The sequence below is a fragment of the Saimiri boliviensis genome, chromosome X (assembly GCF_048565385.1).
Source record: "Saimiri boliviensis isolate mSaiBol1 chromosome X, mSaiBol1.pri, whole genome shotgun sequence".
NCBI lineage: Eukaryota > Metazoa > Chordata > Mammalia > Primates > Cebidae > Saimiri > Saimiri boliviensis.
In genome coordinates this window covers 19,938,312-19,964,026 of record NC_133470.1, presented here as the reverse complement: position 1 = coordinate 19,964,026, position 25,715 = coordinate 19,938,312, and the positions used below count along the sequence as shown (strand labels likewise).

Sequence of the window (25,715 nt, the reverse complement as noted above, 5' to 3'; positions counted from 1 at the left end):
GTTTCTTACAGATTCATTTAGTGCATTTATCGCCCTGTCTTCAGGCTGGTCCATGATGAGGATATGCCAGGCAGATAAAAGTCTACCTTATTTTTAAAAGCAGATTTCTTTCTCAGGAAGAAATTCTCTATGGGAGGAGCATTGCCCATGGATCAGTAAATAAGCACAGCAGGAATTACTGCTTTAGAGGGAATATTTTCTCTTTGGGGATTCTATCAGGTAAACTTGATAGACTGGTTTTCATTAAGTGTCAAAAGAAAAGGTAAGGTTGTACATATAAATTCTTGCTACTATATCTTATGTAGAAGTACACATAATTTTTTCTATTATCTCTTTAATTATACCTTCTTATGCCACATCTTATTTTAGGCACATCATTTAGGTTTTTGAAGAAAGGATATGAAAAGGTTTGGGGAAGGGTTCTCCAATATAAAGACATAAGAAATGTCTTCAGACTCTCTGGATCTCTGTAAACATAGTCTATGCACCTAGTGTCTGACGATTCAACTTCCAAGATATATGTATTCCAGAACAAACAGACCAGTAGATCCAGGCAAACTCCATCCTGGCCTCCAGCAGAAACGGAACCAACAGGATGTGGGTACGTGTGTGTGTGTGTGTGTGTGTGTGTGTGTGTGTGTGTGTGTGAAGAGATGGAGGGGCAGAGAGAGAGAGCAAGCAAGCGCAAGTTTTATTTTGAAGAGTTGGCTCACACGATTGTGGCTGCTTGGTGAATCCAAACTCTGGTGAGGTAAGCAGGCAGGCTGGAGATTTAGGAAAGAGTTGCAGTTTGAATCCCCAGGAACTGTGCTGGCTGAATTCCTTCTTGCTGGAGGGAGGTCAGTCTTTGTTATCTTAAAGTCTTCAAACAATTGGATGAGACCCACATACATTATGGGGGGTAATTTGTTTTACTCAAAATTCACCAATTTAAATGTTAATCTCTGATACGATTAGGCTTTGTGTCCCCACCCAAATCTCAGTTTGAACTATAATCCTCATAATCCCCACATGTCCAGGGAAAGACCAAGTGGAGGTAATTGGATCATAGGGGCATTTTCCCCCATGATGTTCTTGTGATAGTGATTGAGTTATCACAAGATCTGATGGTCTTAATAAGGGGCTCTTCCCACGTCACTAAGCACTTCTCTTTCCTGCCACCTTTCGAAGAAGGTGCCTTGCTTCCTCTTCACCATCTGCCATGATTGTAGGTTTCCTGAGACCTCCTCAGTCATGCTGAACTGTGAGTCAATTAAACCTCTTTCCTTTGTAAATTACCCAGTCTTGGGAAGTTCTTTATAGCAGTATTTAAATGGACTAATACAATCTCAAAAAAGAAATATTGTGTTCATCCAAAAAAAAAAAAAAAAAAAAAACCTTCACAGAAACATCCAGAATAATGTTTGATCAACTATCTGAGCACCATGGTTCAGCCAAGTTGACATAAAGTTAGCCATTGCAAATTTATTAGCAATTTTGCTTAAATTGTTTATTACTATTCTTTCTGTTCTTACAAAAGCAGTTAATTTACTCCCTTTGTTAGGATATTTAATATGTCAATGCTCAGGATATTAAATTCTTTTTAATGAGTAGATATATAGCACATAAAAATGTTGAAAACACAATGTAAAAGGTTAGCAAAAGTTAGGATATAAAATATAACTTTTCAAAAAAGTCTAGATAAAAATGCAGTGTAGGGATATTAGTGATTTATGAAGTGCATTTGATGTTGAACTGTTACAGACTCTAATTCTAAATGATGATGTGAATCTATTTCTAGCTATTTCTAAGATAACTTCCAGCACTAAATGTGGTGATAGAAACTCAGGGGAACTCTCTCACTTAGAAATGTGTTAGAATTTACCAATTACTTGTGATGAGTAATTTTTTTTGGTGGAGCCCAGGACTGAAGTAGGCCAATGCTTGGACCTGCTGACATTTTCCCATGAAAGTCTTAAGAAAACCAGCCTGGACTTTTTCCATTGTTAGATTCTCATCTCCTGGTAACATTTCATCATAAAAGCAACCCAGGCATGGTTAGTGGCCCTCAAGAGGGTAAAGTTCGCCAGTAATAGCTGCATATAAATAGTCAATTATACAGAAGAAATGGTTCAAATGGATTCTTCCCAGGAGGAATAAACTTTGAAATGAGAAAAGAACGATGCCTAGATATTCTTTGTATAAGAAATTGAGAAGTGGCCCTCAAAGCAATATTAAACTGGCCTCCTGAGAGCTTACTACTTGCTATAAATTGCCTAAATTTTTAAATGTTAATGTCTGTGTCACATTTTGTGAATCCTTCTTTATGCAATGAATAGCTAACAGCTGCATTAGTAAAGAAAGAAGATATATTGTAAATTGTGGGAAAAACTATACTAATCTTCCCCCTTATGCCAGATTTGTATTTATTAATTTATATGTGCCAAACACTTTGCAGATAGACTTTATGGGGGTTGTGGGGCTTTTTAAAAATCAGTCTTATACAGTGAATTTAAGAAAATCATATGAATATGTTTTATTTAGAAATAAAAAAACAACTGGTCTTATAGAGCAGTGGTTCTCAAAATTCAGAATTATTTGAAGGGTTTGTTCAAATGCAGATATCTGGATGCTACAAACAGTATTTCTGATTCAGTAGGTCTTAAGTGGGGCCCGAAATCTGGAATTTTAATGAGTTCCCAGGTGATTCTAATGCTGCTGGTTCTGGGAGTAGACCTTGAGAACCCATGCTGAGGATTGAACACATTCAGCATTGTGAGCTATTGGCCTCAAAGAAATCCCACCAAAGACAAATGCAAGATTTTCCCTTGTCTAAAAAGATCTTAAATGATAGGGGAAATAACTATTTAGGCTATTAATGCAAGATTGTAAATTATTATTATGTATACCAAATTAGATAAGTTTTCAGATTTTTAGCTTGAAAGTTTAGGCTTGATCTCTCCCTGTCACCAAATAATGATGCTCAGAGAAAAAGAGAACTACCATTTGACCCAGCAGTCCCATTACTGGGCATATACCCAGAGGAAAATCTTCCTACAAAAAAGACGCATGGACTTATGTTCATCACAGCACTATTCATAATAGCAAAGACATGGAATCAACCTGCATGCTCAATAACAGTAGGTTGGATAAAGAAAATATGACTCATATCCACTATGGAATACTACATAGCTATGAAAAAGAGTGAAATCATGTTCATTGCACCAACATGGATGCAGCTGGAGGCCATTATCCTAAGCTAATTAAGGCAGATACAGAAAACCAAATACAACGTGTTCTCACTTAAAAGTGGGTGCTAAACATTGTATACACATAGATGTAAAGATAGGAACAACAGACACTGGGTACTATGAGAGAGAAGGGAGGAAGGGGACAAGGACTAAAAAACTACCTATTGACAAACTCCTTATGTGTGTTCGACTGAGGATATTTTCAATTTAGGATAGGGTTATTGGAAGATAACACTGTCATGAGTAGAGGAGCATGTGCATATATACTTCACTAATGTTTAAAGCTATAGTTGCCTTCAGCTGAGGACCTTTCTACAGAAGTGGATCTTCAGATCACCAATATCAGCAGCATCTGGGAAATTCATAATGCTGCACCCCATCCCAGATCTAGAGTTCAAATCTAAATTTTAACAAGATCTCCAGGTGATTCATTTCACATCCAAATTTTGGAAGACCTGCTTTAGGAATAATTTCTTAAGGAATAAAACTGGTGATTTTAATGCAGAAGCAGAAACTTTGAAAACACAATATGAAGCACCTGTGGATTGGCAGGCAAGCTGGGGGAATCAGTCTTAATAAGGTGTTACAGCTGGGAGTCAGGGACGAGCTGAGCTGTTGACCATTCTGACTTTGGTCATGCTGAATTTTTCTATTTGTGTAAAAGAAACCCATTAATTAAATAGCCTTAGATTCTAAACAGCAGGGAGAAAAAATCAATTAGAACACCTTGGGGAGAGAAAAAATTGGGAAAATTTCATTATCAGATAGCCAACATTTCTTGAGAGGGAAGGTTAGGAATGACCTCTCCATGTCACTAACTAATGATATCCCCCCCAAAATCAAGAAGAAACCACTGCTTGCAGCCAAGCCATTTGATGCTTTAAAAAAAACTCTACAGGCAGTAACAATTCTAAACAGGTCTTGATTTCTTCAGGCCAAAGAAAAACGCACAAACTAGCCAGTGCAAACAAGAGGTAAACAAGTTCACCACTCTTTTGTCATTTGTTTTGCCAGTATTTCTTATGTTTTTCCAGGTTCTGAATTAAATATGGACTTTCCAATAAGAGTAAATAGAAATAATGGCAGTTGCTGCAGTTGAGATTTCAGTTCAGAGTTGCTTATTTTTGAATACTGGGGGAAATGACCAGAATGGCTTTAGAAATCTTCCATGCAAGTAAGGCAGGTTACCATGGTCATCATACTTACTCTCCTATGCTTCTGCAGCCTTTTATCCATCTTGTAGTTGGATGGATACTTTTAAAACATAAATTATTTTAATTTAATTTAATTTTATTTTTTAGTAGAGACGGGGTTTCACCATGTTGGCCAGGATGGTCTCGATCTCTTGACCTCGTGATCTGCCCACCTCAGCCTCCCAATGTGCTGGGATTACAGGTGTGAGCAACTGTGTCTGGCCAAAAAAGAAAAAAAATACAAAAATTAGCTGAGCATGGTGACACACACCTGTAGTCCTAGCTACTAGGGAGGCTGAGGCAAAAGAATCACTTGAACCTGAGAGGTGGAGGTTGCAGTGAGCCGAGATTGTGCCACTGAACTCCAGCCTGGTGACAGAGTGAGACTCTGTCTCAAAAACAAACAAACAAACAAACAAAAAAACCCCCGTAAATTATAACATGCCATTCCTCTGCTCAAGTCCCTCTAGGGATATTCCATTCTAGAATAACATGTAGAATCCTGATGGTGCACTCCACAGTCATTATCTTGTCCCTGGATTCCTGTCCTGCACTCTCTTGCTATTCCTTTCCCCTACACTGTCCTAAATAACATGTAGAATCCTGAAGGTGCACTCCACAGTCATTATCTTGTCCCTGGATTCCTGTCCTGCACTCTCTTGCTATTCCTTTCCCCTACACTGTCCTCCTCCTCCTTGATTGACAAGTATGCTAGCGTCTCAGGTTATTTGCATGTACTTCCTTCACATGGTCCTTTCCTCAGTTCTTCTGGGTTTCTACTTCAGGTGCTTCCATGATGGGACCTCTCTGACCACCCAATATGAAATTGTACCCCTCAATCACTTTATAATCTCCACATAAAGCTTTAACTTTCTTCATCCTGACATTGCAGCAAATAAGAATTTTTCTTATTGTCTCCCTCTCTCTTTCCCACTTAGACAAGAATTGGTCTGTTTTGCATCACACTCTATTTCTGTGCTTGGTACACAGGAAGGTTTCAATAGATATTAATATTTATTGAGTGAGTAACATAATCTAGTCGACTAATCTTTCTGTTCAAGCATCCATATGATGTCTTTTTTGATGTAACATAGTTCAATGAATGTATTTGCATAGTAGTGTGCCCCTGTTTCCTCTTCTGTTTGAGGGTAGAGCCACAAGAAGAAAACTTCTACTTACTTATTGCATATTGCTTATCCCTGTACATTTATTATGTCATTATTTTTATTTACAACCATATTGTAAATAAGGCATTGTTGGTTTTATTTGATAAATGAATAAATGAAGATGTTGACAGTTGAAATGGTTTATCCAAATTCACAGAGCTAACAAAAGGTAGGATTCTTTAGATTGAGAGGCACAACAAAAAAAGTGAAAGATAATCCAAAAATTGTAAAAAAGATTTTAGCAACCCATATAATTGGCAAAGGCTTAATATGGAGAAGAAATACAGAACACTTATAAATCAACTAGAAGAAGTTAGACAGCCCTATAGAAAATGGAGTAAAGGTTATGAATAGGCAATTTATAAGATAAAAGTTATGAATGGTTGATAAACAGATGATGTTTCACCTGACTGGTAATTAGGAAACTGCAAGTTAGAACTATAAAATATGGGCCAGGTGTGGTGGCTCACGCCTGTAATCCCAGCACTTTGGGAGGTAGAGGTGGGTGGATCACCAGGTCAGGAGTTTGAGACCAGTCAATTTGAGACCAGCCTGGCCAACATGGCAAAACCCCGTCTCTACTAAAAATACAAAAATTAGCCAAGCGTGGTGGTGCGTGCCTGTAATCCCAGCTACTCAAGAGGCTGAGGCAGGAGAATGGCCTGAACCCGGGAGGCAGAGGTTGCAGTGAGCTGAGATCATGCCACTGCACTCCAGCTTGGGTGACAGAGCAAGACTGTCTCAGGGGAAAAACAAACAAACAAGCAACAAAAAACCCCTGCAAAACATCATTTCACATTCATCAGAACAGCGAGTTAGAAAGCCTAACAATTCCACTTGTAGGGAAATAGGAATGCACATATTAAACTCCTGCACACATGCACGAGGGAACATATCTAACAATATTCACTATAGCATTGTTTTAAGACCCCCAAACTAAAAATAACCAACATCTCCATGGATAGAGTAAGGGATATACAAATTGTCAAATAGCCATAGAATGGTATGCTATTCAAATTTAAATGGATGAACCAGATCTACATATTAATAAATCAGCTTTGATACATTTCACTACCTAGTGAGCAAAGAAAATTTTCAGAAAGATTCATATGGCATGACACCATTTATATAAAATTCAGAACACGAATAAATACTACATAGTAAACATAAAAATATACATGGGAAGGATGCATACCAACTTCAAGAGAATAGTTATCTCTAAAGTACAAAGGAGCAAAATAGGATAACATAGAATTTTAAATCTCTATAATCTTCAACTTCTTAACAAAGTAAAGTCTAAAACAAATATGACAAAGTATTAACATTCTCTAAATTTAGATATATATACCTGCTATTTGTTGAACGTTTTATTTACGTTTGATTATTTAAAAAGAAAGATTATAAATACGTGATGGAACTTCTGTAGAACCCAAATCTTTCTGCTTTCAAAGCTGGAAAGCTTTTCACTACCTAACCTGCAGAAGAGATACCTAGCCCTGCTTTATAGTATTTCTCTTATCAATAGTGTCAGGAATATGGTTAGACACCAGTGTCACAATGGTTAGTTATTGATTGGTCACATCCTGAGAGGGTCTTGATCTGTTTCAGGTTATATACAAGGTGGTCAAATAGTGGGATTGCTGGCAAAATAATGAATGCTTTATTTGCACCCTCCAGGGTCAGATGGATTGAGACATAGGTGCTAGACTTGGATGTGTATACTTGCCAGAGACCCCATACTTCAGAGGTTTTGTCATCACTCTAAACATAGGGCTTTGCGCAGGCACCTTTTCTCATTTTGCTACTGCTATGTAAGGCAATAGATGAAGAACTTTTGGCTACTTTGTGAAGTCCAGTTAGTTGCTCTGTCTTTGCTACTAGGTTTTTCACAAGAGCATGAATTTCTCATGTAAGTCTTAATGAGTGCTTAAGAAGCATCCTGGTTTGCCATGACAGCCTACAGAATTAGGTTTCTGAATAAATAATGGGCCTCGACTCCAGTAAATGGAGATCACTGGCCCTGGCCAAAACCCAGTGCTCCTGGCCATTTCTTCTTCTCTTTGCACAAAATTATGGTTGAGTTAGGAAACTTTAGGGTTTAGTGTTGGGGTTTACAGATCTATATAAACCCTTTAATTCCTAGCCCTACTGTGATACCTGGTATGATTGAATATCTCACAAAAAATAGGAGGCATCTAAATGACAGCAAAAAACATATGTGGCAAAAAAATTCCATGAAACATTTCCTCTGAAGCAGTAAATTTTGTCTTTGAATCATTCTTCCCCCAATGGTTTTGTAGAAATTTAACTGCATATTAATAATTTATTTTCCTTCTCTGCTAAGTTCTTTGACCCTCAAGTAATACTTCGTACAATCTTAATATTTATATTTTCTGGCATATTCAATATTGTACTCTAAGATATTTTCTGAAGCAGCCAATATGATTAATATTTATTTAGTTTTCTATATGAACTACTTAAATCTCAACATAGAAAACTGATATATTGAGATAACATATCAATAATAAATGAAAAGAAAGGATAATGAATTAGACATGTGGTAAATAAGAAAAAAAAACTATCATATTTGAGAGTTATCCTAAGTCAATTTCTTTGTGGTTTAGAATGACATGAAAAATAGTGCCAAGAAATAGCTTCATCTTATCTACATCTTAAGTGTAAAAGTCAACATGTATTTTTATTGCTAAAATGTAAATATCTAAATATGATAATGATGACAGTGAAACTAAGATTCATATAAAAGTGTTTTGGGGGCAAATAAATTTTAGTGGTGTGATTTGTTTTATTTTAGACTGAAAGTTTATTAATTGAACAGCTTCAGATTTTATAAAGAATAGGCCTGGTAGATAATGTTGATGTAAATAGTATTGTGAGTGCTATCCTTCTTGGAAAATGGTTATTAAAATTCATTAGAAGTAGCTCTTGCTTGTCAGATGATTGTATGAAAGTTTCCAGAAAGAATGGGGTAGATAAAATATGTGATAAAATAAATAATAATGTATAAACCAATGAATTGTCTAGATAGCATGAAAATTCTCATATTTCAAAGAAATGCTACAAAAGAAATTTAACAGTCTCTACATGACAACTAGAAGTTATAACTATATTCATAAAATGATAAATATATATGATCTTTCTTTATAAAAAAACCAGTGTAATACTATAGCTTCTACAGTCCCCTTTTTCTGAAGATTACCTTCCCTCAAGCATAGGGTTGAGGTTCTAGCAGCTATGATTGTGTTGGGGGCCCTGTCACTACCAGCCCTCTCACCTGTAACACTTGATTGGCTCATGAGTAGACATCTGATCCAAAGTGGATCAATCAGTTTCTGTCATACAGAAATATAAACACGGAGCCAGACATTCTACCTCAATCTATATTGACAGGATAAAAAGAAGTAATGTAGATCAGGGAGCTATGGAATCAGCCATATTCCATCATGGGCATGGAGAAACAGCAAAAGGCACTTTGTGGAGGGAGGAGAATGAAGCAGACAGGAAGAGAAATGCAGAGGTCAAGAACATACATCTTCCACAGATGGACCAAATAAGTGTCCTCCCCATGGAAACAACTCCTAAAGCAAAAGGAGCATGTTTTTGAGATTCTTTTATTTATGATACATTAACATTTATAATTTGTGAGTGACAAGTAGGTAGAACTGGCCTGTACCATTATCTCTTCTTACCATCTTCTGTTTGAAAAACCTATTGAATATTATGCTTTTTATGCTGGTTGCTTTATATGTATATCATTAACTCTTCATGAAGTACAGGTTAAAATCACCATCCATATTTTACAGCTGAGTAAAACAAGACTGAGGGCCTTTATATAACTTGCCCAATCTCATGTAACTGACTGCAGATGGCCAAACTGAGACTCACGCTCTGGTCTTTCTGACGCCCGAGACTACGCCCTTAGCTATTATGTTATGCTTGAATCTGGAGGCAGCAACTGGTGTCTTCTGAAAAGGAGAGAGGGAGATCTTTTTCCTTTATCTACATGAACGGTAAGTTCAGCTTACTCTGTATACCGTGCATGATGTTCTGAGCTCTGAATGACAGAACGAGGTTTGGAGGAGGTTATAGGCAGGCTTTGTGTTCTTAGCAAAACTGGACACACACACTGTGTGCATGTGTAATATATGTGTGTGCACACCTGTGTATGTGTTGTAGAAGGGTGGGTAAGGAGGAGACCTTTTTACAGAAGTAGAAAACACTTAACGCTTTTAGTTACCATCATTTAACATTCTCTTATCTGTGAGATGGTAGAGTTAAATTAGAATGAAAAGTCATATGGTACTTCATGGGAAGGCACTGTAAAATAGTGTGTGTGTTATAGGAAGGGCCTACAAAGAGAACAAAAACAGAAATGCCTGGGAAGGGATATGGCAATGCCAACTTTATTGATTGCAGAGAAAATGAAAACATTTAGTAAAATGGTGTATAGGTTCTCATAGGGCATAAGCCTAAAGTCAATTAGTTTGGACTTTGAAGGGATTTTGCTGAATATGAGAAATGGGTTCCAATGGAAATTTTAATTAGGACCCCAAAACACATTGGCATACTTACTGCCAAAAATTCACCACGTATTGCAAGCTTAGGAAGATTGGATGGACTTTATTTCAGCTGGGTAAACATCACTGCAGCCATTTTACCCCATTGGAAGACCTAGAAGAAAACAGAATTTTGCAGTAGGAGAGGAGATCTGAAGAGGGGACTAACATTTATATGGAGTGGGAAAACAATGACGGGTTTTTGGTATTGTTTATATGCTGTGTGAGGAGCACACAGAATTGAAGACTGGTAGTTTTGTGAATTTGAAAGCCACTGAACAGCTTTAGCAGCAATTGGAAAGTGAAATGCAGGAGTCAGCATAAAGAGAGAAGACCAGTCTTCTTTTCATCTTGCCATTTCATTATAGATTTTTATCCAATCAATACACCAAGAAATTCTGAATTACCTTTTTTGTTTTTTTTTTTTTTTAAAGGAAGGGCACTTGGGTTACAGGAGAGGAGGAGGGAGGGAGAGAAATGTTTTTGCTGACTTTCATAATATTCTTGTACAAATATTCGTTTTTTTAAATTGGATTTTCAGGCTTAGGTGGGAAAGTAAACATGGCCCATCAATTCCTCTCTCCATATTCCCCTTCTATATGAAAAGGATTTGAAAAAATTTTCCTTGTGCTCATAAGATTCCAATTGCTTTGAGCTATGTATCTCCATTAGGTAGAATTGTTCACCCTGAGCCCCTCTAGGCTGTTGATTGCAGGAATTTCTCTGGTTGGCTACATTTCAAATCTGTCAGAGCCAGTGATGTATTCCAGGTGCAGCCAAGTGTGAATGCTGTTAAAGCTATTGGTTCAGATGACCTTGATATTGGGTCTCTTCATGACTGCAGCTCAAGTTTTCTATTCTGCTGGTTTCTTACTTCTTCCTCTATTTGCTGCTGACTGTTCAAAAGCTGGGCTTGTTTGATATGCTTCCAATTTTTATAAAATTATAGTAATTCCCTATAGAATCCTGTGTTTTCAGTGTCCCATTAGATAAACAATCAGGAGAAGAGTTTAATTTGCTTATTATAGTTAACTCTCATCCAAATAAAGTACACCTCATGGGACCCTATTCTCAATGATGGAAAATTCAGTGCCTCCACAAAGGTATTTTATGGCTATTTTTCCAATTTATCAGTTAGGATACTTTGGGTTGCCAGTAATACAATATTCAACTAATAATGACTTAAACAATAAAGATATCTATTATTTTATATAAAACAAAGTTCACAGGTAGGGGATTCCTGGGTATATTGCGTGGGTCCAATATTTACTGGGGGTAACACCTATGAAAGATAAAGAGGAAAAGTATCAGGAGGTCAGAGAAGTCCTTCTGACTGTAGGTCAGATCTGATACCTGTGAAAGTAAAAGTTAAAGAGAGGAGGATGGGTAGGAAGAGCCTAAAACTCCAGTGAGGCTCTGAGAAATCAGACTGAGCCTAATGGGGAGCTCTGCTGCAAATATGGCCCAGAGCACAGTCCAATTTCGAGCAGAAATGACCGGGCCCTAGTGTCTCACTGTGCTCAGCTATTGGCTGAGACTTCCTGGAAGAGGTTAGCCTTAGGTCTGGTGCTACCAAGGATTGTTTGCAGCTGGGGGCTGTCAGCTAACTGCACTCCTCACAGCTGATCAGCAAGTTCTTTCTTGAATGGAGATCCGAACTGCAAACCTCCATACCTGTCACATAGAGTTTAATTCAGCAGCGCAGTTACATGATCCAGCTACTTTCCAAATTTCCATTTGGTCAGACTTAGCATGCTGGTATTCATCTTCAGATTTATCTCTTCGCTGTCTAAAAATGACTGTCAACAGCCTCATCTCCACACAACTGTACGAAACCAGGAAGGACCTCACATGACTGTTTGTAAGGGAGAGAGATCTTCCTCTAAAACTGCCAAGCAGACTTTCCTGTCAGTGCCATAGGCCAGCTTCGTGTCATGTACCCATGCTTTATCTGAAAGGGAGGCTAGGAGAGTGAACGTCTAGCTTTTGTAATCTTTATAATAGGATGTGGGTTATACCAGCAAGTAGGAAGGGACATGGCAGGAAGGTGGTGGGGGTAGCTGCCGGGTAGGTAAACCACCAGTGTCTGCCACCCTAAATATGGCTAATGGGGCACGTCATAATTTTATGCCCACAAATTCAGATTTTAGAAGTTATAAATTGAGACTTGTTAGATTGGCAGGTTCTTTTGCTTATCTTGCATGCCCCAAATATTCCCATCCCTTCCCTCAGCCAGCAGCATGAAGGCTTTACTGCAGTCTTTCTTCAGATCATTTCTTACTTTTCTTTTATTGTTGTCATGGTTCTGTAGTTTACTAAATGCCTACGTGAACAGATATCCAACCAAACCATTTAGACTAATGTTTTGAAAGGACTTGTGAAAAGTCTGATTACTCAGTGATTGTAAATCTCTCATTTTAAGCTTTCAGTTTACCATGCAGGTTTCTCTAGTGCTAGAAAGCCACAGAGACACTTAAGGGCTGAAAAGAAGAGTGGTAAAAATACTGCATAGTGTGAAAAATACCTTTACAGGGTACTTATTTGGCTATAAACTGAGGTCCCTAATGTCTTTCTCATCTCTCCTATATTCCTGTATACTCTAGCTTGCTTCTTCATTGAATCTATAATTTTCAGCACAGAGATAGCAAGCTCCACTTAACTGCTTTTTGAATGTGGGAAAGCTATGCAGCCTTTCTGAGCATTAGTCTCCTAGTCTGTATGTTGAGATAAAAGTGTCCCTTGTATGTGGGTGCCATGTGTAAAAGATACAAACAACATATATTTTATCTTATTATAAGGTGAGGTGTAGGCCAACAATTGTCATTAGACAAAACAAGGAACAGAAATAGAAAAGTTTACTCTTGCTGAATGAAAATAAAATAATGTACTTATTTTCATTCAGATTTTACTGTGCTCCTACTATGTTTTTAGTGCTCCGGGCATTGTTTTTAGCACTTAATATGCAGTGTTAGCATGGACACAGAGGGGAACAATGCACACTGTGCTTTTTGGAGGGAGGAGTGTGGGAGTAGGGAGAAGATCAGGAAAAACAATTAACAGGTACTGGGCTTAATACCTGGGTGATGAAATAATCTGTACAACAAACCCCCATGACACAAGTTAACCTATGTAACAAACCTGGCACTTGTACCCCTGAACTTAAAAGTTAAAAAAAAAAGATACAGTGTTAGAGAAAAGATGTTTCCTATTAGTGGCATTTACATTCAAGTGGGGGAAAAGACAAGAGATGCTTGTATTTTAAATACCTTCAAATACAATGCCGGTTGAATTAATTTCTTCGGTCATTTAATTATTAAGGTACTTTTGAAATAGTTATTTAAAAATTACACTTGACATTATTTTCATTATAATAAAAGTATTTCATAGAAGTTTTAGAAAATAAAGATTAAAATCATCTAGTGGCTGGGTGCAGTGGCTCACACCTGTAATCCGAGCACTTTGAGAGGCTGAGGTGGGTGGATCACTTGAGGTCAGGAGTTCAAGACCAGCCTGGCCAACATGGTGAAACCTCTTCTCTACTAAAAATACAAAAGTTTGCCAGACATGGTGGCCTTCACCTGTAAGCCCAGCTACTCCAGAGACTGAGGCAGGAGAATTGCTTGAACCTGAGAGGCAGAGGTTGCAGTGAGCTGGGATCACACCACTGCAATCCAGCCTGGGCGACAGAGTGAGACTCTATCTCAAAAAAAAAAAAAAAAAAACAAACAAACCAAAACAACAACAACAATGAAAAACTATCTATAATCCCATAATATAGAAAACCATGGCTATCATTAATGTGTGTATGTATCTGTGTGTGTCCATTTCATATGTTTTTGTTTATATAGATACATGGGCCAATGTAGTTTTCTAAAAACAATCGATATCATTCTATAAACTGCTTTTCCTTACATTTAAAAATATTTGTGAAGAACATGATTTCTGCTATTCCAAATCAAGAATAGATATGCTGCAATTTAACTAGTATCCTATCATTAGGCCTCGAGGCTTAAAAAAATTGTTTAATAACACTATGATAAATAGCCTTGATTATAAATATTGGTATGTATATCTGATTATCTCTTTGGGATAAATTTCTGGAAGTAGTAATATGAAACCAAAGTCTATTAAACATATACAGATTATGTATATATAATCTCAACTATCCTTTCACAGAATATAATTAAATCAAATTTTAATTTATCAGTGTTTATATCCCTGCATCCTTTGTAGCATTAGGTACTTAAAAAGAATCTGGCTGGGTGTGGTGGCTCACACCTGTAATTCCAGCACTTTGGGAGGCTGAGGCGGGCAGATCACGTGGTCAGGAGATGGAGACCATCCTAACAGGGTGAAACCCCCTCTGTACTAAAAATGCAATAAATTAGCCAGGCGTGGTGGTACACATTTGTAGTCCCAGCTACTCGGTAGGCTGAGGCTGGAGAATAGCTTGAACAAGGAAGGCAGAGGTTGTAGTGAGCCAAGATCGTGCCACTATACTCCAGCCTGGGCAACAGAGAAAGATTCCGTCTCAAAAAAAAAAACAAGAAAAAAAAAAAAAGAATCTTAGCCCAATTTGCTAGAGAAAAGTTATATAATTGGTTTAATTTTAATTCATTTGATGTTAAATAAGTCAAATACTTTTTAATATATATGTTGTTCACTTGTCTAGTAACTTGCCTTTTACATTTTACCCATATTTATTCATCTTTTATTTTTTTCTTTGTAAAAAGTTCTGCATATAAAATATAAATAGCTATGACCATATTATATATTTTAAATTATTTTTCTGGTGTTTCCTTTGCCTTTGATAGTATTTTTGACATTAAGAAGATTGTCAAACATATTCATATTTACCTTTATTTTTGTGTGGTTGCTTTTATGTTTAAAAATTATTTTCCGCATTGATATCAGAAACGATTTCTCTATATAAACTTGACGTTCTTTTGCTTTTTATAAAAGCAATAATCTAGTGGGAATTATTTTCTAATAGGAGGAGTTTTTGGTTGATCAATTGTTCTGCTATATATTATGCATTTTTAATTTATTTATTTTACTTACTTGGTTTGGAGTAGGTTTTTCTTTCTTCACTGATTTTAAACTGTCTACCTTTATTGCCTACTAGATTCCTATGCAGATTTAGCTCTCAACAGTTCTCTCATGATTTGTTAATCACATGGGATAAAACTCTTTGAACTGTTATATTTTTGATAATGTATTTAAATACTTGATAGTGCAATTTCTCTTAATTCATTTTATTTCTTTAAAGTTGTCTCTGTAGGAATGCAAGCTAGTATAGTGTAAATGTCAACATTATTCTTAGATAACAAGAACTGTAACTGCAGCAGTTTTGAAACGAAGGAGAGTAGATAGGAACTTTGGGACGATGCGGCACTTTGGCTGGACCCAGAATGGTAAATGTGATTTGTCTTGGCAGAGAGGAAAGAGAAAGGGGATTCCAAATTGTAGGGAAAGCCTGAGCAACACCCAGAATAATGAACAAGCATTATATAGTGGGTGATGGGAGAGGGAAATGTGGAAGGGACTCAATATTTGTTGAATGCCTACGGACTGTCAGTTACCATGGTGAGAATCTTATGAATAACTTTGAGGTCGGTTGAATCCTCATACTTTGACTCCTGTGTATATTCAGTGCTTTGCTTTCCATCTGTTCCAATTTGTATGTAGAACTCAGTATTTCTTGGAATTTCTGAAACAGAATTTAGTGACACAAAACTTGTATTGGTCAATCAATGCAACCAATCAGTTTCTTGACCTCAACACCATATATTCTGGACTGAAAAATCCATTGTTGTAAGGTACTGTCCTGTGCATTATAAGATGTTTATCCCTGACTTCCACCCACTAGATGCCAGTAGCAATGCTGCCCCTAGCTGGGACAACTAAAATTGTCTCCAGACGTTGCCAAATGTTCCTTAGGGAGCAAAATCAACTCCAGCTGAGAAATACAGATTCTACCAAAGAAAGGAAAGTTGGTGGAGGTTTTTAAAATTTTTTTCTGAGACAAAGTCTCGCTCTGTTGCCCAGGCTGGAGTGTAGTTGCACGATCTCATCGCACTGCAACCTCGTCCTCCCAGGTTCAAGCAATTCTCCTGCCTCAGCCTCCTGAGTACCTGGGATTACAAGCACTCACCACCACAACTGGATAATTTTTTGTATTTAGTGGAGATGAGATTTTACCATGTTAGTCAGACTGGTCTCTAACACCTGACCTCAGGTGATCCACCCACCTTGACCTCCCAAAGTGCTGGGATTACAGGTGTGCACCACCACGCCTGGCCAGTGGAGAGTTTTATGTTGCAAAGTGCACAACAAATGAGTATCACTTTTTGATTTCCTTCCTAAAGTCCACATTTGGCTTCTCTGCAACTAGGTTTGTGCTTTTATTTTTGCTTAATCTATTGCAAGGTTTCTCAACTGACACTACTGACATTCAGGCCAGACAATTCTTTGTTGAAGGGAGCTCTCCTATGCATTGTGTGATGTTTAGCGGCATCCTCAGGGAAGGGACCTGGTAGATGGCAATTGAATCGTGGGGGTGGGAATTTCCCGTGCTGTTCTTGTGATAGTCTCACGAGATCCGATGGTTTTATAAAGGGGAGTGCCCCTATACAGGCTCTCCTGCCTGCTCCCCACGTAAGACTTGCCTTTGCTCCTCCTTCACCCTCCGCCATGATTGTGAGGCCTCCGCAGTCATGTGGAACTGTGAATCCATTAAACCTCATTTTCTTTATAAATTACCAGTCTTGGATATTTCTTCATAGCAGTATGAAAATGGACTAATACAACAACCCAGTCTGTCTGTCTCCAAACATTGACAAAATTGATCCTAGTAGAGAACCAGCAATGTAGACCATACCAAAGACAGTATGCTTGTAGTTTTTTCCGCAAAACCCACAAAATACAGCTTAGAAACCCTCTACTTTTCTTTTTCTTTGAAGTGCCTTTTTGATTACTATGCAGTTGGTTTTGGTTGTTTTTCTTAGGCTGTCTCAGGGATGCCCCATTCAGAACTATCGTTTTGGGCCAGATAATTCTTTGTTGTATGGAGCTGTCCTGTAGATTGTAGGGTGACTAGCCTCTACCCACCAGATGCCAGTAACACCTCACCACCCATCCACAGTTGTAACAACCAATACTGTCTATAGATACTGTCAAAGGTCTCCTGGAGAACAAAATCGCCCTTGGTTGACAATCACTCCTCTATTTCTACTTATCTTTCTCTATATCCTAGTTCTTCTTTTCAGCCTTTTCTTGTAGAAGAAAGGCATATTTCCTTCATTTTCTTACTCATAGACATTGAGTGATAATTTTTCTTGTTACTGTTACTTAAATATGATTATGGAAATGTACTATCTCAAGTGGTTTAATTGTTGCATTTTTTAAAACAAATATAGCATTGCCCCTAAGAATAATTCTGGAAAATAACATATAGTCTAACTTGCTACACATTTATCATTTTTCCTCTGAGTTAACATCCCTAAGCCATTTGAGCTTCTATTATAGTTCTGCTATAGATTGCCTTTGCATTAAATTTGCACACACTTTTCTGTATCACTAAATCTGAACTTGTAGAGAACCCCAAGACAAGCCAAGCATATTGCCTTACACAAAATTACTATACTGAAATTTAAAAATATGTAAATATTGGAATCAAGCACTTCCTGGTGAAAATACAACTTAATTTCTCTTTAACCAGATTTAGGGACCTTCGGCAAGTTAGCTTCTCTGACTTTGCTTCATCCTCTGCAAAACACAGGTAAGATTACCTTCTGAGTGGGTTTCTTACAGATATTAGAGATTGTGAGATAAAGCGCCAGGTATGTATCACTCAAAAATGTTGACAATTGTTATTGATTGTATCAAGAGATATTGAGGTCTACATTTCAAAAAACCTTTAAAGTCCGTACTTTAAAACGTAAATACCTATACCTAGAGCCTTTACTTCTTTCTTTCCCATATTTTCTGACTTAATTGTAGTCACAACTGAGGCAGGCTGAGGAAAAAAGATTGGTGCCTTAATTTTTCTCGATTTTGCCAGAAATAACTAATTCTAATCTTTTCATGAACACTGAATTTTAAAGTTTACTCAGCATCATTGTGAGGATGTCTTTTTACAGATGTGAGAAGCACACTGCCTCTAAATAAGGCATAAGAGGTAGAATTATAAATGGAATTAGGAAGAGTTTTACTAAAATTGGTTCTTACGGCAAAAATGCTGTTTGATTGGTTTTGATGTTTTTCCCAGTAGATGAATTTTTCTGTCACCTTAATTTTTTTCACAGATATATGTGTACATATATGGTTTTGACCTTCCCAGGACCAACTGAATTAAAATAAAACCTGATGAAAATAAAAGCAAAGAATAAAAGGAAAACCAACCAGTTACATTGCAAAATCTGTATAAATGCAGAATGCACTTTCTTGTCATTGAAAAGGGCTGTTTTGTTCAATTTATTATACAAGGAGGCATATTCCCCTAGATTAGACGAGGAAGTATTACCACAAGGCTTGGGTATACAGTTTTCGTTATCACAGAATTTTAGAGGTGACAGGGACCCCTAAATTAATTAACACAACTATCTCATTTTATGAGTGGAGAAATTGAGGCCTAGAGAAGGCAAGCGATTTTCTCAGAATTTTAACCAAGTGTTAGTGACAAAACACATACAAGGACTGGTTCCCAGTGAGTCAGACGTCCTGCTCTGTTGGTGACATCATTCTGATAAAAATAGAATCATGGAATCTTCTAAAAAAATCTAGCATTTATTTTCTAATGAACTAAAAAAAGTGGAGAATGAGAGTGGAAATAACTTTAAGAATTGTTGTGGCACCAACTGCCGGAGGGTGTGGGGGAGAAACTTTTGACTGGATAAGCATGAAGCTATGCTTCACTTTAGTACTATTTGAAAGCTAGAAAAGCACCATTGTTGTCTTCTACCAAGCGTTTTAGAGAAGACAAATGGACATAGCAGACTACAAAATTAACACAGGAACAGGAAATCAAATACCACATGTTCTCACTTATAAGTGGGAACTAAATGATGAAAACTTATGAACACAAAGAAGGAAACAGCAGACACTGGTGTCTATTTTATGGGGGACGCTGGAAAGAGGGAGAGGAGCAGAAAAGATAATTATTGGGCACTGGGCTTAATACCTGGGTAATGAAATAATATGTACAGCAAACCCCCGTGACAGGTGTTTACCTATGTAACTAAACCTTCACATATACCCCAAACCTAAAATCAAAGTATTTTAAAAAAGAAATCAAACTTTAACCAATATATAACATTTGCTTTTTCTTCACAAATTCTCTCACTCTCTCATTGGGGAGGCCTCATTTTTATTAAGGAACAGACACAATATTGAAAGTTTACCAGTATTATTTAAGAATTAGTTGTCTCTTCAAATGGCCAGTATGTTTCCAATACTTCCTTATGTGTATTCAATACTGCATAACATTAACATGCCTGGAATCTTCTAGTAGCCTGGTACAACTTTGCAACTTAAACATCAATAAAACTCCTTGCGTCTTTGTCCAGGTTTTCTTGGTTGTTTCTCTGTGTCTCTCTTTTGTTGATTTAACTTGTATTCCTCAGCCATTAGTACCAGATCTTCTGGAACACTCTGATTTTCCCTTTCCAGAATTTTAATCAATTCACTAGCCATTTTCGAATCTCTCTGAGTGATGAGAGAAACTGATGTGCCCGTCCTTCCTGCCTGTCCAGTGCGCCCTACTCTGTGGATGTATTCTTCTACATTCAGTGGGAAATCGTAATTATAGACATGTGTGACATCATTAACATCAAGGCCTCTGGCTGTTAAATCAGTTAAATCGGTTGCAAGCAGTAGCTTTATGTTTCCACTTTCAAAGTCCTCAAATGCTCGTTCTCGGTCACTCTGATCTCTGTTGCCATGCAGTGCTTCTGCAGATACGCCTAGGATATTGAAGTCGCTCGATAAGTCATCAGCAATACATTTTCGGCTGACAAACATGATGACTTTGTCGTTTGGCATCAGGTTCTCTATGAATTCTTGGACGAAAGCTCGTTTTCCTTTTTCTGTGGTAACGATTATATTTTGCTTCACTGCATTTGCGGTAGTGAGATTCAGAGTACCAAGATAAACCATCATAGGATCTTTCAAATAAGAACGTGCCAGTCGATGAACGGTATCTGGCCAAGCTGCACTTGTCATGACAGTCTGCCGGTCTGGGCGCACATCCAATAAAATCTTCATTATCTGGGGTTCAAATCCCATATCCAGCATTTTATCTGCCTCATCCATAACTAAGTAGGTTACGCTTCTTAGGCTGACAGAGTTATTCATCTGTAGGTAATTCAGCCTCCCAGGAGTGGCCACAATGATATCCACACCTTTCCTAATGTCTTCTATTTGCTCTTGTCTGTTTCGACCACCATATATGCAGATGCTTTTAAGACCTTCATATGAGTACTTTGAACATTCAGCTTTCACCCGAAGAGCCAACTCTCTAGTGGGTGTAAGAACCAGCATCCCAGGACCATTCCTTTGCTCTCTAGCTATTGGTTGAGAATCAAGATGAATAAACCCAGGCATTAAATAGGACAACGTTTTCCCCGTTCCAGTTTGCGCAATTCCTATAAGATCTATTCCTTGTAGAATAATTGGCCATGCTTGGGATTGAACTGGTGTTGGCTTTGTAAATCCTGCCCTTCGTATGCTTTTCAAAAGATCAGGGTGTTGCCGAAAAGCGTCTTCAAACGTACAAGCGGGTTTGGGGATGACACGCTTTTCACCGTTTTTCAAGTCATCACACGTTACATCGCAATTTTCCTTTCTCCATTTAATCACCTGCATTTCAGACATGGAGCTTGTTGCCTTGGATTCTATGTAAAAGTTTTTCTTAATTGGTGGTAGATCTGCCCATTTGCTCCTTTCCCTCTCCAGGCGGACTGCCCTAATTCGATCCCAATCTAACGATGGCCGCGCTTCTCTAACACTGTCATTTCTGCGTCCATTTCTTCCAATAGGGGGTTGGAATGCAGCATTAGTAACGCTGGATTCTGAGGTGTAGCTTTCTTGTTTTCTAATAAGAGTCTCTATGGCTGCTTTGGCGTTTGCTTTCATTTCCCTGTTACCAAAAATGTTTACTTCTGCTTCAGATGCCCCCTTTACGATGTGTATTGAGGTGTTTGTTGACTGTTCTAGGGATTTTATTTTGTATCCGCAGCGACCAATTACCGCACCAACCATATCGTTCTTTATCTTAAAGCTCAGTGGTGGTTCACCGGAGCCAGCTGCTCTAGGTCCCCGAGGGCCTGAGGGGCCGCTCCAGCCCCTGCCTCTGCCGCCTCTGCCGCCATCCCAGCAGGCCCCAAGATCTCTTGAATTAGACTCCGCCCTCTTGCACCCTGGGGCCCGGTGGGACATTGTGGGATCGCGGGAGTATCAGCACTGGCTTTTCGCCTACATACGGTTGGGAAGGTTGGGAAGGCAGGTCTGCGGCCGCTTCTCCGTTGCCCTCTGCAGCAACGATGGCGGCGGTGATTATTTCCGGGTGGTAGACGTGGTACGCAGCCGTTCCCTACGGAACCAGTGTTTGACGTGCAGGGGCGAGGCTTCGACGGCCTGACCAATCACAGGGCCGGGACTGGGGTGAGGTCAGCAGGCGTCTGTGACGCAAATTTAAAGAGGCACTCACTCTCCGGGGCTGACCCTGCCGGCACCGTAAGAGTAAGCGCAGCTGTAAGTTCTGTGTCCTGGCTACCCTTGTCACTCTTCTCGTGATAGTTCTGGCTCAGCTTGAGAGCAGCCTTGAAGCAGGCCTTAAACATGTATACCGTATACACATTGTCCTTTAGATAAGGCATTTATTTCTCTAAGAGAAAAAAAGTAGTGGATTTAAAGAAGAAAATTTACTTATTAATATGTCTGTGAGTCTATTTATTTTGGCAGATTTCTTCTGGAGTGAATACAATACTTTGTCAAGATAAATCCATCACTTCCCTGTCCTCTAGTGGAAACTGGCCTTTTTTATTTATTTATTTATTTTTTGAGACGGAGTTTCGCTCTTGTTACCCAGGCTGGAGAGCAATGGCGCGGTCTCGGCTCACCGCAACCTCCGCCTCCTGGCTTCAGGCAATTCTCCTGCCTCAGCCTCCCGAGTAGCTGGGATTACAGGCGTGCGCCACCATGCCCAGCTAATTTTTGCATTTTTAGTAGAGACGGGGTTTCACCTTGTTGACCAGGATGGTCTTGATCTCTTGACCTCGTGATCCACCCGCCTCGGTCTCCCAAAGTGCTGGAATTACAGGCTTGAGCCACTAGTCCTAAATTACACTAATCAGAAATCTCTTAGGTGCACACTCTAGGGGTGATGGTTAGAAGAGAGGTAGAGTGCTGCCTGAGGTACTTCAGGGGCTGTTTTCAATGGTTTGTGACTTTTCTCAGTGCCTCTTCATTTTTTTCCTTCCCTGTGGTTTGATAGATTCTGAGACCCTAGCACTGGAAGGCCGTGTAGAACTCATTTATTAGGTACACGTAGAAGACATTCCAGCAGCAGTCTGGACTGAGGGACATCCAGCTTCTATTTAGACAGACTCAGAGTCAGGGAGCTCTCTTCATTTCAAGAACATCCATTCCATTATGAAGGTGTTTAATGGTCACAGAAGTATTTTTGAACCCAGATGTGCGGCTTCTTGCCCTTAAGTCCTTCTTCAGACTTCTGAAGTTATACAGAATAGGCTTGATTCTTCTGTAGCCTTGTGTACTTAAGGACCTGTCAAAGGTTTCTTTTCTTTTCCTTCTTTTTTTTTTGAGATGGAGTTTCACTCTTGTTGGCCAGGCTGGAGTGCGATAGCGCCATCTTGGCTCACTGCAACCACCGCCTCCGGGGTTCAAGTGATTCTCCTGCGTCAGCCTCCTGAGTAGCTGAGATTACAAGCACCTGCCACCACACCTGGCTAATTTTTTGTATTTTTAGTAGAGACGGGCTTTTTACCATGTTGGCCAGGCTGGTCTCAAACTCCTGACCCTCAGGTGATCCACCTGCCTCGGCCTCCCAAAATGCTGGGATCACAGGTGTGAGCCACTTTGCCTGGACTCTGTCAAAGGTTTCTGTGCACCAGGGCAACATTCCCAGTTCCTTCGACATTTCTTGCTATGACATGGTTTCCAAGACACACGTCATCCTATTCCCTCTCCACTGGAAATGGTTCATTGAGGACCATTTACAGTGTAGCACAAAGAACTAACAAGCACACAAAGAAATAAAAAATAACAAGCAAACAATCTGCAGAAATGGCCTTACTACTACTATTAGGGCATCTTGACTGAGAATGACAATTCTAATTTGACCTGAGAACTCCTGAGGCACAAAGTGGCTCGCAGTAACATGATAGGCATTTAAGTTCTTGCTTCTCTTACTTACTCAGTTTTTTTTTGTTTGTTTGTTTGTTTGTTTGTTTTTTAAATTTGCTTACCTAAAGGAAGACTGTATATGTATCCTTTTATAGTTACCTTTTTAAGTTTAGTCTACTGATAAGTCTGTTAAATATAATTTTAATGATTATTCTCTCATCCATCACATTGGCCTCTAGTTTCACGTCTTCTGCCAATTCAATGTCCATAGCATCTTTCTCTCTTCAGTCAGTCACTGATTAAAATTTGATCATGGTCTACTATACGACAGAAATCTGTGACGCATTGGGAGAAAACTTCTCTGTGTCAGTACTTTTTCTAAAAGATGCTATTTGAAGAAAAATATTTCTGGTCAAATACATTTGGGAAACACAGCATCGTCTATTCTCTGTTAAAGTCACAATACTTATTGGATATTCCAGCAGCTATGATAACTATAGACATTGAGAAAAATCAATTGTTTAATCCAAAGTTTCCTAAACAAATTTGCCGATGGATATCCTCATCAATTATTTAAATAAGCTGTTTATTTGGAATAATTTTAGATGTACAGAACAGTTACGGAAGTAATACAGAGAGGTTCCCATATAGCCTCAGCCAGTTTCAGTTTCCTCTAATCTTATCATATCACATTATCATGATACATTTGTCAAATATGAGAAAACACTAGTGGTGTGTTACCATTAACTAAATTCCAGACTTTATACTACAGTTTTCCATTAATGTATTTTTCTGTTTCAAGATCTATTCCAAGACACTATACTACATTTCATTATGCATGGTTTGTGAGAGTTTCTCAGTTTTTTTCTTATTTTTCATAATCTTTCCAGTTTTGAAGAGTAATGATCAGGAATTTTGTAGAATATCCTTCAGAAGGTATGCTTGATGTAACTTCTCAAGATTAGACTGAGGTTATGGGCTTTTGGGGAAAAAAAAAATCACAGAGGTGAAGAGCCCGTCTCATCACATCATATTGGGGAGATAGGTACCTGATGTCAGTGTGGCCCATCTTTGGTAATGTCAACCTCTGTCCCTTGGATATTTCATGTTATTCAGGTCTCACACACTGTAAAATTATTATTTCTCCTTTTCTATGCTCTCTTTTATGGAAATGAGCCACTAAGTCCAGACAACCCTCAAGGGCTCAGTCACCATTTAAATGCAATCCTTATTATTTATTTTATACAATTAATAACGTTCTTTGGAATGTAATTTAGAAAACACCGCTCTGGATAAATACAAATTACCTAACCATGTGTTTTTTTCCCCCCTCTGGTTATTCAAGCAGATGTATTCTGATCAAGTCGCATTACAACTCCTCCATACTTCTCCATGAGTTATATTAGGAATTTTAAGGCATTTTCAGTGTCTTCTAGTTTATGAACTATATTAAAAGGGGATTTGTCTAGTTACATGTGGCTTTTATCCCTTGAAGAATGTATTATGTTTCTCTGTCTTTATGCCTCCATCTTTACTTTGAATAATACTTAATATTACAGAACCATAAAATTCGATAGGTGTTGGGTACATCAGAGATCATTTTGTTTTCTCCCTTATTACAGAGAAAGTAAAATTGAGGTTCCAAATTCTTTCTGGAATTGACCAACGGTACTCATGAAATTGTTGAGAGTATAAATCTAGAACCATTTCTTTTTGAGATGGAGTTTCACTCTTGTTACCCAGGCTGGAGTGCAATGGCGCAATCTCGGCTCACTGCAACCTCCACCTCCTGGGTTCCTGCCTCAGCCTTCTGAGTAGCTGGGATTACAGGCACGCGCCACCATGCCCAGCTAATTTTTTGTATTTTTAGTAGAGACGGGGTTTCACCATGTTGACCAGGATGGTCTCGATCTCTCGACCTCGTGATCCACCCGCCTCGGCCTCCCAAAGTGCTGGGATTACAGGCTTGAGCCACCGCGCCCGGCCAGAACCATTTCTTGACTTGTAGACAGTCACGAACATGGTAGAGGACATTACTCCTTTACTATGAAGTGACTTGCTTCTATTCTTGCTTTATGTGGTTGATACGGAAGAATAGAAGAAGCCATGAAAGTGAACTGAAGAAAAGTCATATTGTTGGGAGAGGGGTAGTTATAAAATTTGAGTAGAGAGCAGTGCACTTTATAG

The 25,715-nt window shown here is 38.5% G+C and overlaps 1 protein-coding gene and 1 long non-coding RNA gene across 4 annotated transcripts in view; one reads left to right on the top strand and one right to left on the bottom strand.

Moving 5' to 3' along the window:
* The window catches only part of LOC141582777 (uncharacterized), a 1,185,669-nt gene that overhangs the window by 306,537 nt on the left and 853,417 nt on the right, over positions 1–25,715 (top strand). The gene's annotated exons all lie outside the window — the stretch shown is intronic.
* On the bottom strand, positions 19,701–22,418 carry LOC101036812 (putative ATP-dependent RNA helicase DDX53). Its single transcript, XM_003924182.4, has one exon. It carries the CDS (start codon positions 21,597–21,599, stop codon positions 19,701–19,703), a length of 1,899 nt encoding a protein of 632 aa, XP_003924231.3. The 5' UTR covers positions 21,600–22,418.

What these genes read in the sequence shown, in the direction of transcription:
- LOC101036812 (XM_003924182.4), bottom strand. Translation starts at nt 21,599, where the DNA reads ATGTCCCACCGGGCCCCAGGGTGCAAGAGGGCGGAGTCTAATTCAAGA.